The sequence below is a fragment of the Schistocerca cancellata genome, chromosome 1 (assembly GCF_023864275.1).
Source record: "Schistocerca cancellata isolate TAMUIC-IGC-003103 chromosome 1, iqSchCanc2.1, whole genome shotgun sequence".
NCBI lineage: Eukaryota > Metazoa > Arthropoda > Insecta > Orthoptera > Acrididae > Schistocerca > Schistocerca cancellata.
In genome coordinates this window covers 622,608,734-622,623,259 of record NC_064626.1, presented here as the reverse complement: position 1 = coordinate 622,623,259, position 14,526 = coordinate 622,608,734, and the positions used below count along the sequence as shown (strand labels likewise).

At 34.5% G+C, this 14,526-nt stretch overlaps 1 protein-coding gene across 3 annotated transcripts in view; it reads right to left on the bottom strand.

The window, feature by feature from the left end:
• Positions 1 to 8,193: 8,193 nt before the first annotated feature.
• LOC126183133 (broad-complex core protein isoforms 1/2/3/4/5-like) overlaps positions 8,194 to 14,526 on the bottom strand; it is a 319,181-nt gene continuing 312,848 nt past the window's right edge. The window contains exon 7 of one of the 3 annotated variants that reach the window (XM_049924911.1): positions 8,194 to 8,872. In XM_049924911.1, the coding sequence (XP_049780868.1) occupies positions 8,610 to 8,872 (263 nt within the window). In that variant the 3' untranslated portion in view covers positions 8,194 to 8,609. The remainder of the gene's footprint in view (positions 8,873 to 14,526) is intronic. The other 2 variants (XM_049924950.1, XR_007536700.1) reach the window with 2 other exon arrangements.

Here is a 14,526-nt window from a genome sequence, read left to right as displayed (position 1 = left end):
ACACCATTATACCACAGAAGATCTGGAAAAAAAGAAGATCTGAATGTAATTATCTACTGTGATCTGTAATGATGTTTAATTGCTAAACAAGACAGAAAATCTTGGTACTGGTTTTGGCAATAAATCATCCATGATGAGGATATGGTGATTTAACCATGTACTTTGATAATCTGAATATACTAGCAGAACAAAGGCACTGTGCACCACACAAAATATTGTCATGATAAAACTGATCCAATTCTTTCACAGTTACAAGAGCTTATCCATAAAAATATCAGTCTCCATCTTTATGATTTCTGTATATGTGGAATACACAGAGGAAATATATACTACTACTTCTTTTGCAGTAAAAAACAATTGCTATGCAACATGCTCATAACCCAGCATTTCATGCATCATTCATTCTCAGTAAATTTATTGACATTTGATTAAGCTAACTACTCCATCCTAAGATATTTGCTTATAACACACACTCTATTAAATCCACAAATGAGTAAAAATCATGCCACATACAATGTGCTCAAATGCTACTTGTTCATTTAGCAACAAAAGGAAACAATGTTTACACATGAATAATGTAATATCACATATTATCAGTTATTCTGCTGCAGAATACACCCACAAACAGAAAGTTGGCAACAAGGCAAGAACAATAAAACAAAACTGTACCAAGAAAGAAAATCACCTTTTAATTCATATATTGTTATGGTGTGTGTGTGTGTGTGTGTGTGTGTGTGTGTGTGTGTGTGTGTGTGTGTGTGTGTGTGTGTATTCTAATGTGTTTAATGCAGAATTTCTCACAAAAACAAATACAATGTTTCCAAATCGAACAATGTTTGTTTACAAAATTAGGACATTTCCTTTATCGTAATTTAGTATTCAGAAGGTGGTCAGCCCGCGCTCCTCTTCTGCCAATATCTCAGCTTCTTAAAAACTTTGCTTCTTCTTTACTTTACCCAATGATAATCTTTTGCAGTTCATAATACATTAAAACCACAGAACATACATATCTGAGACTAAACTGGTCAGCTGCAGGGTGATATTTCTTGTTTTCCAGTTGCTAAAGTTAAGAGATTTCTACTACATGTTTCCTCGGCTTTTTTATTTTCCTTAGTTCCACTATATTCAGTAAAAATATGTCTCATGTACACTAATAAAGCATTATTGTCTGTAACATAAGAATATTTAACAGCACTTTTCATCTGAGCAAAGCAGATATAGAAAACATCCATACAAAAACTTACTAGTACAAAGAAAAACAGAATTTTGATACATACCCAGATGGGGTATAGTAATTTTAAGACACAGCATTTTTTGTAATTGCATATCAGACTCTCGTCTCTCCCCTCCCTATAATAATAATAATAATACTAATAATAAAGAGGTCATTAGGATATGAAAGGATATTGAAAGGGAGCACTACATCATTATCCTTATCCCCTGTGGCCACATGGGAATTTGAGCCGCACTCCTGAATGCAAGTTCAGTGTGCTAACAACTTTGCAACCTTACTTTCACTTATAATCAAGTATGTCTACAGAAATTCTCTGTTAGAAAAAATGATAAGCCTACTATCTTAACAATCTAATTAATCTTTCCTTCCCATCCCGTACGGTAAGTCTCCCCTGACCTGTGGTTCTGGGTGACTTTCTTGAAGTCTACGCCTTTCCCTAAACCTCTCCAGTCCTTTTCCTTCACCCCTCTTGCTTCATCTTCAACCCTTCTGCCTGAAGAAGGATCTACTGGCTCCGAAAGCTTGCCGATTACAACTGTCTTCTATGTCTCTGTTCTGCCACCATTTGGTGAGTAGATTTTTTATCTGTCCAGTTAAATAATTGATCTTAGTGTTTTCTATTGCGAAGGAATTGGGTATGTTGATTATTTCTTCTGAAGAAACTTCAAAAAGGTATATATGACAAGTTAAATCTTTAATTTTCATATGACACTGTGTCTTGTGACATCATTTAAACTAATTTATTCAGAAATAAACTGTAATGAAGGCAGTCACAGATTTCTATGGATTTTCATAAACACAGTTTGTAACTACACTACTTTCCATTTTTTTTCCTTTTGTTAAGAACATATTGTCGGTGTATTGAACTTGTCTTTATCCATTTCTAAGAAATATATGATGCCAATAATGTAATGTAGTTGTAAATAACAGCACATTGCATCTATTTGAATGTTTGTTCAGTACTATTATGAGAGTAACACTTCACAACAGTTGTGCTATTTAACAAAATTTCGCACTATTTCACAGAAATTTGTCAGATTTATCAGCTCAGCCTCATTAAAAAACATTTTCCTGATTTGTATATAAATTATGTTGTGGATTTCTTTGCTGGTCATGATTCTATCATTACATTAGCATCATAATATGAAATTTCCATTCTGGTACAAATCACACTCACACATTACCAAATACTTGTACTAATGTTAGATTTATAATATTAAAATAATAAATGTATTTTCTCCGCTTTCAGCTCTCCGGTTTCCTGTCATCTCAAGAACCACTGGCAGTTGAAGCACCAGGCAGTGTACCATAGTAACAAAGATCATATTTGCAGTTTCTTAACAGAACAAAACTTTTAAATATTATGCAACCACTTATGCACTCAATAGTTGGTAATCACTTAAAATTTGTTCAAAATATTCTTAATACTCATACAAGTGTACCTACGGTTGAGTCATTACATTTCTTTCTCCACATCTTTCACACATGCATTTTATAGGGCACTCACTTATAAATCTGAAGTACTTTTGTAACTATGGTTTAGGAAGATATTACACTATTTAGAAGGGGGAATACTTGTTCAAAGCTAAGCAGATTGTTAAGTAACTGAAGTTACCAATTCCACAGACAGAAAAATTCTGTTCTACATTTAGAAATTTGTCAGTAACTGTTCAGCATTCTGTTACTCAATTTTCAAAAGTGTGCATCCCCTGTTGCGAATATCTGGTAGACAGAAAGCACCTATATACATCCATTATTTATCCTGCATTACATTGTTACATTCTTGTGTTTTGTTTGGAATGATTTAATATTTGAGAATGGTTTATTAAAATTTCATCATATACCATTTAAAAGAAAAAGCATATCTCTTTCAATGAAAATCATAATTATAACACAACAATGTTTGCCTTGGCTTTTCAATACACATTCATTACTTTCCAAACTCAATGTCGATTTACAATAAAATATTACAACTCAAAAGTACAATAATAAAAAGCCAATAAAAGCAAAAGAGCTTTTAGTGATGATATAAAGGTTGTTACCTCAAAGTTACAAAACTGAAGTACCAAGAGCAGCACAAAATCTGAATAAGGTGATATATTAGAATGAGAAAATACTCTTCATTGGGAGAAACTGGCTTCAAAATCTGAACCAGTTGATTTAATTTAGATTCTGACTGTACTTACAATAATGTCAAGTAGAGTCTGCAATGGGTTTTTCCAAAAATGGTTACCACTAGGCCATTAAACTACTGTTAATTATCCCCTTTCAATAACATAAGTGTTTCATTATTTGAAATCACGAAGAAACCAAAAGAGAGCAACTTATGATAAAAGAAAGATTGGGTTTTTGAACAAATCTTCAATTCTTTGAAAACAATATGAGAAAATGGAAAACCAAAGGATGGCCGTCATAATATGTTTGATGTATAGTGATTTACCTATCGGTAAATAACAACTTCCTCTCTTTACTACACTGTATCATTGGAAATTTGAAAGGTGCTTTGACCTGATCTTACCTGACTATATGGTGACTAAGTAAACTATTGAAAATTTCACCTCAATAGGTTTGACACGACTCACTAGTGCATGTCCTTTGATCACAGAAGAGAACCCGACTTTTAAACACATACATCCCAGTGACATTTTCAACAAAACGTAATTCCTGGACTCACAAAGAAAGATATTGTGATGGAGAAAATAAGAGAAGTGAAGTGTACTGAATTTGGAGTATCACCAAGATAATATCAAGTCTTAAAAAAATGAAACTAGTTTTAAGAATGAAGAGTAAGATGGAGACAAAGCAAATGAGAAAATGACAGGCAAGTAAGAAATAAAACTGCAGGAAAAAAGGTTTAAGCTCTGTTGCACACTGAAAATCATCCACCTCAGTGGTTAATTTTGATTTACTAGGACCATTACCAGTAGATGACTTCTAAATGGGGTGGATAGAGATTTGATTCGTAACATACAACCTATGACACCAGTAGAAATGATAGAAAGAGAACACATTAGAGAACTAGAATGAACAGGTGATGGGATTGACTGTGACTGAAGCACATATGTTGAAAATGCTCAAATTCCTGATAGTCTATGCAGTGCAAGAAGGGTAGAGAAAATTTCAGTAAGCTGTGATACACAGGTAAAAACTCATGGAGGAATACAAATACACATTGTACATGGTAACTGTGTGTATTATTTTACTTTTTCTGGAAGTATACTTTATTTTACAATAATGAAGAGTGAATTAAGAATAAAAATACATATTTCTTCTGTACGAAAACAGTGACCATGCTTACATCACACTTTCTTGAGTCATTCAGTACAGATCTCCATGAGTCATTCACTGTTTTGTATCTTCTTTGTTGTTTTCTCTCTTGCTCTAATACATTATGCAACCAACAAACCATGTGCTACTGCTTCTTTTTCCATCCTATCTTTGTTCACTTCCATGACTTTGAAGTTTACTTTCTTCAATATGTTCAGCCACTTTGTGCAGAAACATACACAATAAATTAACCAAAGACTTCCCTATATAGTCAGTTTCATTTTTGGTTGGAGAATTGAAAACACTGTCTGAAACAGTTATTAATTATGACACATTACTGTGTGATCAATCTGTTGAAACCCATTTATTTTGCAATCAGTTTTTGACTGGCATAAATATGCAGTCAACTGCCATGATAGTATCAATAAATGTATACTATTCTGCAAATGTAAGAAGTAAAGCTGTGAGGACGGGTCATGAGTTTTTCTTTGAGTAGTTCAGTTTGTAGAGCACTCGCCTGCAAAAGGCAAAGGTCTTTCAAGTCTTGGTCTGGCACACACTTTTAATCCACCAGGAACTTTCATATCAGTGCACACTCCACCGCACAGTGAAAAATTCTGTGTACTCTGCTTCTTTGGTGTAGGCTGTACCAAGTAAAACAGAACACTTGGAAAATTTGACCAAGCTGACACTCAATTTTTTACTGCAGCCGTTACTTCCAAAAGAAAATCTATACTGCACTCTCAGGCAGAATTATATCTTCTGCCACAGGAAGATCCTGAATTTCTGGACCACACTTAGGGTTCCACATCACGTTGCTGTTGTTCCAAAAAGGAATTATCACTAAGCCATTTTATATGCTCTTTCACAAATTTTTGCAATTGGTAATAACTTTGAGTTCAATATATCGCAAAAAATTTCTTCTTTGCTAAAGAAACACCATTAACAAATCTGCCATTGTCTATAGCTCCTCGCACTCCTATACTGATAAAACAACTGAGGTGGCTTATGAAACTGCATGTCATGACTCTCTTTTATTCAGTTTTATTAACACTAAAACACAAGTCCCATCTTGTCAGCAGAGGGGAAGTCATGTTATGCAATACATGCAACATACAAGTTTAATGGTACAGAACTGAGGTGCAGCTCAGAAAATGCTGCAAGTCACATTAATTGGTAGTGCCTATGGTGTCAGTGTTGAGATTATTAGAAACACAGCACTAGTTCAAAATGCAAAAGACAGGAAATGAAGTCAGCAGTGTCCTTGCTGCAGAAACTGTCTCAACATTCACTTCAAGTGATGGAGAGGAGCCACAAATAACCTAAATCTGGATAGCTGATTGCATCTGAATCCTGCTCCTTCCCATACTCAGTCCAATATCCCAACCACTGTGTTACATTCCTTAGCACAAAATTCCAAGTATGGAAAGAAGTGTGAAATTTTGACACAAGAGAATGTGTTACAATACATGGGTAAAATTAAAATAAAACATTGCAATACAAAGGCAAAGGAAATGCTTAACATCATTAAACAAATAGCAGCTTTAACTGAAAATACAAAAAAATAAAATATAAAAGAAAGAAAAAAGATAATGTTGGGACATAAGAAGAAACAGCATGTTTCAGATAGCAACACAAAGAAGGGATGTTATGTTGTTTTTGCCTATCATTAATAATGTTGGGCACATGACTTATTTTCAGCAGATCTAAAAAGCTCATTTTATTTTTATCTTGTTTCGCTCTTTTTCTACATAATTCTTGTAAGTTTGACACACTTTTTGGTTTTCCATTCTCTTATACTTAATGAACAGCTAGCACACATATTTTAACCAGACCCCTACCTATTTTCAGCTCATCATTTACTTTTTGATTCCATACCAGAAGTTTTTACTCTTCTTGCTGTGTGTAAGCTTTTTTGCATTGAAGGTGAATGCACAAGAGGCTTCAACTCATTTAACTTCATCAGCAGATATTAGATCAAATTTGTGTTTTAAACTTTTGCTTTTTTATTAAATAATGTAACATTTCTAAAATTTTAAAATTACTTTTATTTCTTTTGTTATTCTTCAAACAAAATAGCAGATCTCTGATGAATAAGTGGGTTTTGAAATCTTTAATTTGAAAACTGGTAGGGGATTGATTTTCTTAATTATGCCTAGATTTGCCCTATGTCATATTGTTCTATAGGGTGTGGCACAGGAACTTCCTTATTTGAAACGTGCAACACACAGCAGCTGTTACTCATTGTTGCGTGGGTTTCAGTGCAATCAAAAGTGTGAGACTTAATGTCTTTTTTAAGATTAGTTCAGTAACAACCATGTAGTGGGCAAGAGAGGAGCGCGTGTGTGCATTGCGGCCTACTTTTCAAATAGATGTTTGGTCGTCAGAACTCAGCGTGCATTCAGGAAACAGTTCAACATCACACCTGCAGGTCATGTGCCTGATGGAAAATCAATCGATATGTGGGTAGACACCATTATGGATACTGGAAGTGTGCAGAAAAAGAAACCAGAACTTTCAAGAACGACCAGAATGCCTGACAACATTGAGAGGGTAAGGATGCCGATTTTGAATTCCCCAAGCGATCTGCACACAAACATGCAGCTGCCCTTGCAATTTCTGAATGCACAGTGAGACAAATTCTTCATGAAGAGTTGAAGTTTCATCCATATAAGCTATCAGTAGTGCAGACACTTCATCCGCGTGATTCTTTTTCATGAAAAAATGCGTGTGAAGCCTTGATGAATGAACTGCCTCATGACGCCTTACTGTTCTTCAGCAACAAGGCACATTTCCATTTGTCTCGCTGTGTGAATAAACAACATATGATGCAGATTTGAGTGACCCGAACACCCGAGAACTTCATGAGCATATAGAACATGTGAATGTTTGGTGTGGTCTATCTAAAGTTGGCATTATTCGCCCATGGTTTTTGAAGAGAATGATAAGGCAGTGACGGTCACTTCTGAGCATTATGTTCAGATGATTGAAAACTTTTTTTCTTGAACTTGAAGAAATGGATGTGGGTGATGTCTGGTTCCAACAAGATGGCACCACAGCTCACACATCATGAACATCGATGATCATGTTGTGTGAACAGTTACCCAATCATCTCATCTCTTTGAGGGGCAATATCCAGTGGCCAGCACACTCCCCAGGTTTAGTGCCATATGACTTTTTCTTATGGGGCTATCTCAAATCCTTGGTGTATACCAATTGTCCGCAGACCCTAGCTGAGCTACGGAACAATATTCGTGTTGCTATTGCCGAGATCAACAGAGACATGTCAGAAAAAGTGGACCGAAACTTCCAATTTCGATCCTCCAAATGCATCAAGCAGAATGGAGGCCATCTTCAAGATATTCATTTTCAAAACTTAATGGAACAAAACTTTAGATGTTACTCTTTGTGGAAAAAAAAATTAAATTGATGTTTCTAATACTTCTTGATTAATGATTTTTTTTTTAAATAAGGAAGTTCCCATGCCATGCCCTGTATTTGAATGATTAAGAGGCTCAAATTTTCTGAGAAGTGAACAAGTTCACTAAGACCTGACAGTGAAGAATGTCACCTATCTTCATATTAATCCTTGAGGAAGTGTCACAGGATTACGAAATAAAGTTGTAATGCAGTAGCCTTTATGTAAAAAGAAAAAAAAAACAATGTAATTCAAAAAAGAATCACAGTTTAATTAATTTCATTTCACATCAAAGGAAATAATACAATGATCAAGAGAATATAAATATAAAAAAGTCAGAATGCAACAGATTTTACGGTAAGATACTATGAATGCTCTGATTACTATGGCAACTAAAAAATAAGTACATATTTGGGGTTACCACAGTGTTAAAAATTTCCTGCAATTTTGTGATGATAATTTTGTATCTACTAAATACAAACAGTTCCACACATCATACTCATCTACATACTCCAACTATATCAACGTGAAACTGAAGATTACAAAAAAATGCTTCCTACAGCTGCCTCCAGACAAAGGGAAGTTGGCAAAAGCACTTGATTAAATGATATGTTGTTCTCAATATGTTTAGGCAGTATTTTACAGTTTCTTCTACATAAACATCCTGTTACAGAAAAGGCGCAAAGGTCATTATATCAATTCATTTGATGTAGTTTCATTCTTTTTACAACTTGATGGCTCAGTTAAATCCTTATTGTGCTGTCTGTATAGATGAGTTCGTAAACTACTCTTGTTCTTCATTTTCTTGCCACAGTGAGGACATATATGAGGTCCTTGGTGACTGTGTACATCACGTATATGGATTGTCAAGTTTCCTCTGTAGCCAAATTGACGATGACAGTAAGGACACGAAATGTTGTTATTATCAAAACCCCCGTATTTCCATTTTACACCTGCAGAAATGCATAAGAAGCATACAGTAAAACAAATTATGAAACAGTTACAGCAATAACACTATTTACAAATGTAAATGACAATTACTTTATCAAACTTGTACACAGAAAGGTGAGAGACAGGATAAAAAAATATTGATCACATCAAGACACAAAGTCACTGCAGCTCTCATAAAAAATCATAAGAGTTACTATGTTAATTGTTACATTCAGAATTTCATATTAATTGTAATACAAACTAATATTGTAAAAAGAGATTTTCCTTTCTTAAATACACAAATGACACTAAACAATAAAAGTGGTTCTAAACAATGATATTTAAAATCCATTAATAGCTAGCAAATTTTGCAACTGAAGGTTTATTTGATGCCTTCACACCTACAGCAGAAAGTTAGACCGTCTGAAAAGAAAATATATAAAAGAAATATACACACAAGCAATTACTTGAACTCTTGACATACATATTTCAGTGCGTTTGTACATATGCAGTATGGAAATATGAAATTCCAGATGGAAATATGAAATTCCAGATATCACTGTTGTACCATTAATATTAAACACCTAACCAGGTGGAATCAGGATGGATGAGAAGCAAAGAAAATACATAGCAATGGACGAACAAAAGTTATTTCCAGGATGAATCAATGTGGCAACACCAAATATACAAAGTACTTCTGAAAGAAAAAAATGTACATGGTGGCTGGATTACATGGAGGTGAAATTCCACCATTGTTTAGTGTTGCACGTTCACCTAGAGCACCTAAGTATGCAAAGTTTCCCTTTTTGTATATCAGTGCAGTGTGACTGAACATAGGTAACAGGTATGTATAAAAGGGAGTGCATTACCTACTCTTATGTATTATACATAACAATAGTAGAGAGTGAGGGGGGAGGGGGGGAGAGGGATGGGGAGGGAGGGAGACAGAGAGAGAGAGAGAGAGAGAGAGAGAGAGAGAGAGAGAGAGAGGTGTATATGATCACGCAAATTGATTGCCAAGAGGTTTGTTGAAGTATTTTTGAGACAATGTTTATGGAATGGATAGGAGGTGTTGCTAAATTTTTAAATTACTTTTATGTGAGTGTTTGATGATTTGATAAACTGGGGAAATATAGAAAGTCCAACCAGATGTAAGTCTGCAGTGGTGAAGATGACTATTTATCCAATAGAAGTTTAGCTGCTATTAGTAGATTCAAAAAGTATATATTTATGATAATTTTTAAATATCTTTATTAATTTGTTGAACATCACAAAATTGATGTGATGGAGGTAAAACAGTAGCAGCTGGAATGTAAAAAGGAAATCAGCCTTAAGCAAAATTTGTACCTTGCAAACTTTCCAAGAACACTTGCAGTTTTCAATTAACCTTACAACCAGGATGTGGTGCTGCTTCATGGACACATTTACTTTACTAACCTTTTATAGTATTGACATTCATCTAACACTTAACAATGAAGGATTTACAAGTGGATATATGCATCAATGCGGACTATTATCCTCAAATACAATTACTACTACTACTGGTATCTGCAGATATATGTACATCTGGGCACATCTGTACCTGCGGATACTATTAATTGCTTGTTGTCCTAGCAGAGACACATCACATTTATCAGCATGGTACATCAGTTGCTTTTTGGTATAATTTGCAGTCACTGTGGATTGTTCTTCTAAGTCATTATTTTTATGATTTGTGAATACAGATCTGGCTGACAACTGTACTATGAATGGTGACTGGTGATGCCACAAGCTCTGCAATACTACTGGTTATGCTCAAAATCTGTAGACTTTAAAATGGGATATTGTATTTATTTGGCATTGCAAATTATGTGGGTTAATGCAGTTTTGTCGGGAGCAGTACAGTTTATCATTAATTTATGTAAACTAATTACTGAGGTGGGTGTTTACCAATGCAAGCTATTAAAACCATTAGATGCTGTATACTGGGAGTTTCAGGAGGAGTTAGCGTATTTTAAAAGATTATGTATAGCCATGTGTTCTGTTTGCAATGTTTTTCAAAATTCAAGACAATGAAGGTGATTAACATATTGTTACTTGTATTTATTGTCCATTTCTTTTCACAACTCATCTTAAAAAGGGTGCTCAGAACCTTAATGCATTTTGCCATTGCTTTATTGGCAAAAAGAAATTCTTTTTAATTTAGTCAAGCGAACGAACATTTCTCTAGTGCAGTAATGTAGAGAGCCAGAATTTGGCTGAGCAGCAACAACATTTCAGTGCATCTGAAGTCTGGGCATGTTTATTTGTTGGGTGCAGCATACATTGCAATATTGATGTCAATACTGTTTACTGATGAAAGACAAAAGATATCAATAGTTGTCAGACCTTTTTATTAATAATTATATTGTTATTATGTGTCTAATTAAAATTGCAATATATTGTATATTATTCAGGAGGTAAAAAAGTTCAGCAGAATCTGTATCATATTGAATTAGTGCACTTGATTGAGTTAAAGCAGATTCCATGTAATAACAATATCACCATAATAAATCTAATATTAATCACATGATTCTTGTGTAGAAAGTTCATTACAGTTCATAACAATGAAACTGAATGTCTGTTACCACAATGACTTTCCACAGCTCAGTGAATATATCAAACATGAAATGCTACAGGACAAAATGTCAGGTGTGTAACTAGTAAGGATCAGTCCTTCATGGCGGAAGTCACAATTTGTTACTGTCAAACTCCACCTCCTCCTCAATCCAATTCTAGATTGCTGTCACTCCCTCTTGTAACATACCTCATATGCCTATGAGAATGATGATAATTTATATGTACCAGTGTTAAGTACATTGGTTTAGCATAATTTCTAAGATATTTTGTGCCATGCAGCTGCTTTAAAAGCAATAAGCAATAACAACAACAAATTCTCATAACTTTAACAGAATCTGTATTTATGCAATGTAAAATCAAAGTGTGCATTCATCACTATCAGTACTGCACTTAGTATAATGACTGCAAACGCAAGTCTGCAGCCTAACCATTCATCATAGCAGAGGTGTAGAGGAGTCAACAGGAGAGAATATTGTTTCTTTGTTATTTACTCCTAAGTTGTGAGTCTGATATTTTCTTTTACTTTTCTTTTTACTGGGGAGTGAAGGGGTTCTGTCTTTCCCTATCACATTCCATGGATTGGCTGCTTCTATTGGTTTACTCCTGAACTAAGTCAAAATTGTTGGCAGGAAGTGCAATCAGAATATTGGTTTTCATGCCACATTATTCTACAAAATTTTGTTTACAAATGGAATTGACACATAATATAAATTCTTTTGTTAAAATGTTTTTATTTCTTTATTTATTGGGTGGTTATCAGTTCACTTTCTCTATTATCGCCAGTCTCCTCAAGCCACTACTTCAGTTACTTCACGTCTATTAAATTTTGACTCTGTACAATTATTTATTATTATTATGCGGTCACTATATCATGGCAGTTTTGGATGGGGAGTGTTTTGAACAGTGGTTGCGTAAGGTATTAGTAGAGGTTTAGGCTAAACTACCACTGCCACCCACTGCAAACAACTGCACAGTAGCCACTAACGAATAATTTGTATACTCCAATTTACGTTGCCTTATGGAGTGCTTGTTTTCTTTTCTCATTTTCAGACGAGTGAAAAGACTAATAGCATAAAGAGATTCAAATGCATCTCTCACCACAACAAAGTAATTAGCAAATCCTATGATCTTTACATTAGTTCTGCTTCTGTGGAAGCACAGAACACAGACATAGGATGGCAGCCCTTCAAGAGGGAGGCAGGGCTTATTATCCCACACTGCTCCTCACCCCTCAGGCAGTCCCAGTTCTCATTTGTTTATGGTCACTCCTGACTGCCATGATATACTGTCAGCATAATACTTCCCTCTTATTGTAAACACACTGAGCAGGAAAAGTATATGTGACTTCAAATCTTTTACCTTAAGTCAGCATTTTTCATTGTATTTTTGTCACAGTTAGTTCACCAAAGGAATAGCATCAACTACTGTTCTGTAACAGTTACTACACATCGTAATATTCTTTGTCTGTTAACAAATGTATACATCTGCAATTAGCAAAAAAATTCGATTGAAAATTTTGTTATTTTGTGTATATCTGCTATTTTTAGATACACTTTAACTGCAGTTCTCCTACCACATGCCTGTACATAACATGCCCCTCTACAACAAAATGCTTCTGCCATAGCCCTCACACTGGTTTGCACACTATAGATGCAGATTTGAATGTAGTGGGTGCAATACAAATAATGGAAGACGAAAATAACCATTAACACAGCAAAGGTGTAGAGATGTTGACGCGCACATAAACAGGATTGTAAATGTTGCTGAACTTTCCAACAATGTCCATCTTCACAGCTAACTGACTATCTCATACCTTGCCTCACACTGCTACCTGTCCATATTTCTTATCTCCACCCCCTTCTTGCCCTCCCCACTTTGTTGTCTTCTCTTCGCTCCAACTGACACTATCGCTCACCCCAGCAGAGCTGCAGCAATGGGACAATGTGGCCAGCTGGTACAACATAGCTTTGTGTGTGTATGAATGTGTGTTTCTGTTGGTAATTTAACGCTGAAGAAGGACATTGCCCAAATGTTTATCAGTGTTTTCAATCTTGCTTTATGTGCTCATCACCAAGTAAATGGTGAGTTACATTTATTCCTTCAATTAGTTGATTTACAGACCCTACCAACATTATTTTCTCTAACATATCAAACTCATATAAATCATTTCAGGGCTCAGTGCTGGAAATAGGTACTGAATAAAACATGAGATTATCAAGAGTGGAAAGTAACAATGAAAGAAAAAATAAATATGGGATAGTGATAAAAGAATTTGCGAGGAAGAAGAATACTTCTGTCCTCAAGACATTTTTCCAAAATAAACCAAATAGACTTCAAAAGATGCAAACATGCAAAAATGAAATAACCTATATTTTATAAAATAATGAACATATTTCACAGTAACTGCCAGTCCTTAACAACTTTCAAACTGCAAATGATCATAAACTTACAAGATGCAGAATAGAAAGTAGAAACAAAAGTTGAAAGAAACACACTCTTCAAACAGAGTGTCAGAAATGTAGATTATGAATATTTATTATGAACAGTGAAATACACTATATTAAATTAGACATCAAATTCTACATCTTATAGAATGAAGATATACATGAATAGACAAAAATGCCAATTATTTAACATATGCACTACCACAAAAACAGATGTACCTAGAAAGAAAAAGATAAAAATCTCAAACAGAATAAGGCAACTATGAAAGAGAATGTAAGAGTTTTAAGTAAATCATAATAAGAACATGAAAGAATATACTGAATTTATGAAAATCATTTAAAAATGATTTCAATAGTGTGTGAAAAGACACAACAAAAATTTGGTAAAAGAGACAAGTGCGTGCAATAAAAATATAAAGAAATGGAAACAGGAACAGAACCGATAAAGAAGTGAAGTAAAGAGGATCCATATATGAAAAATTATTCTTAACAGTCCTAGGTGATTTTTTCAGATAGCTTAAACTGGCTAAAAGGAGAAGCAATGCACGTTAATGCAACATACCTGAGCCACATTTGTTTTGCTGAAGGCATTATACTTACTGCTTCTAGCACAACTGACTTTCACAACAAATGGA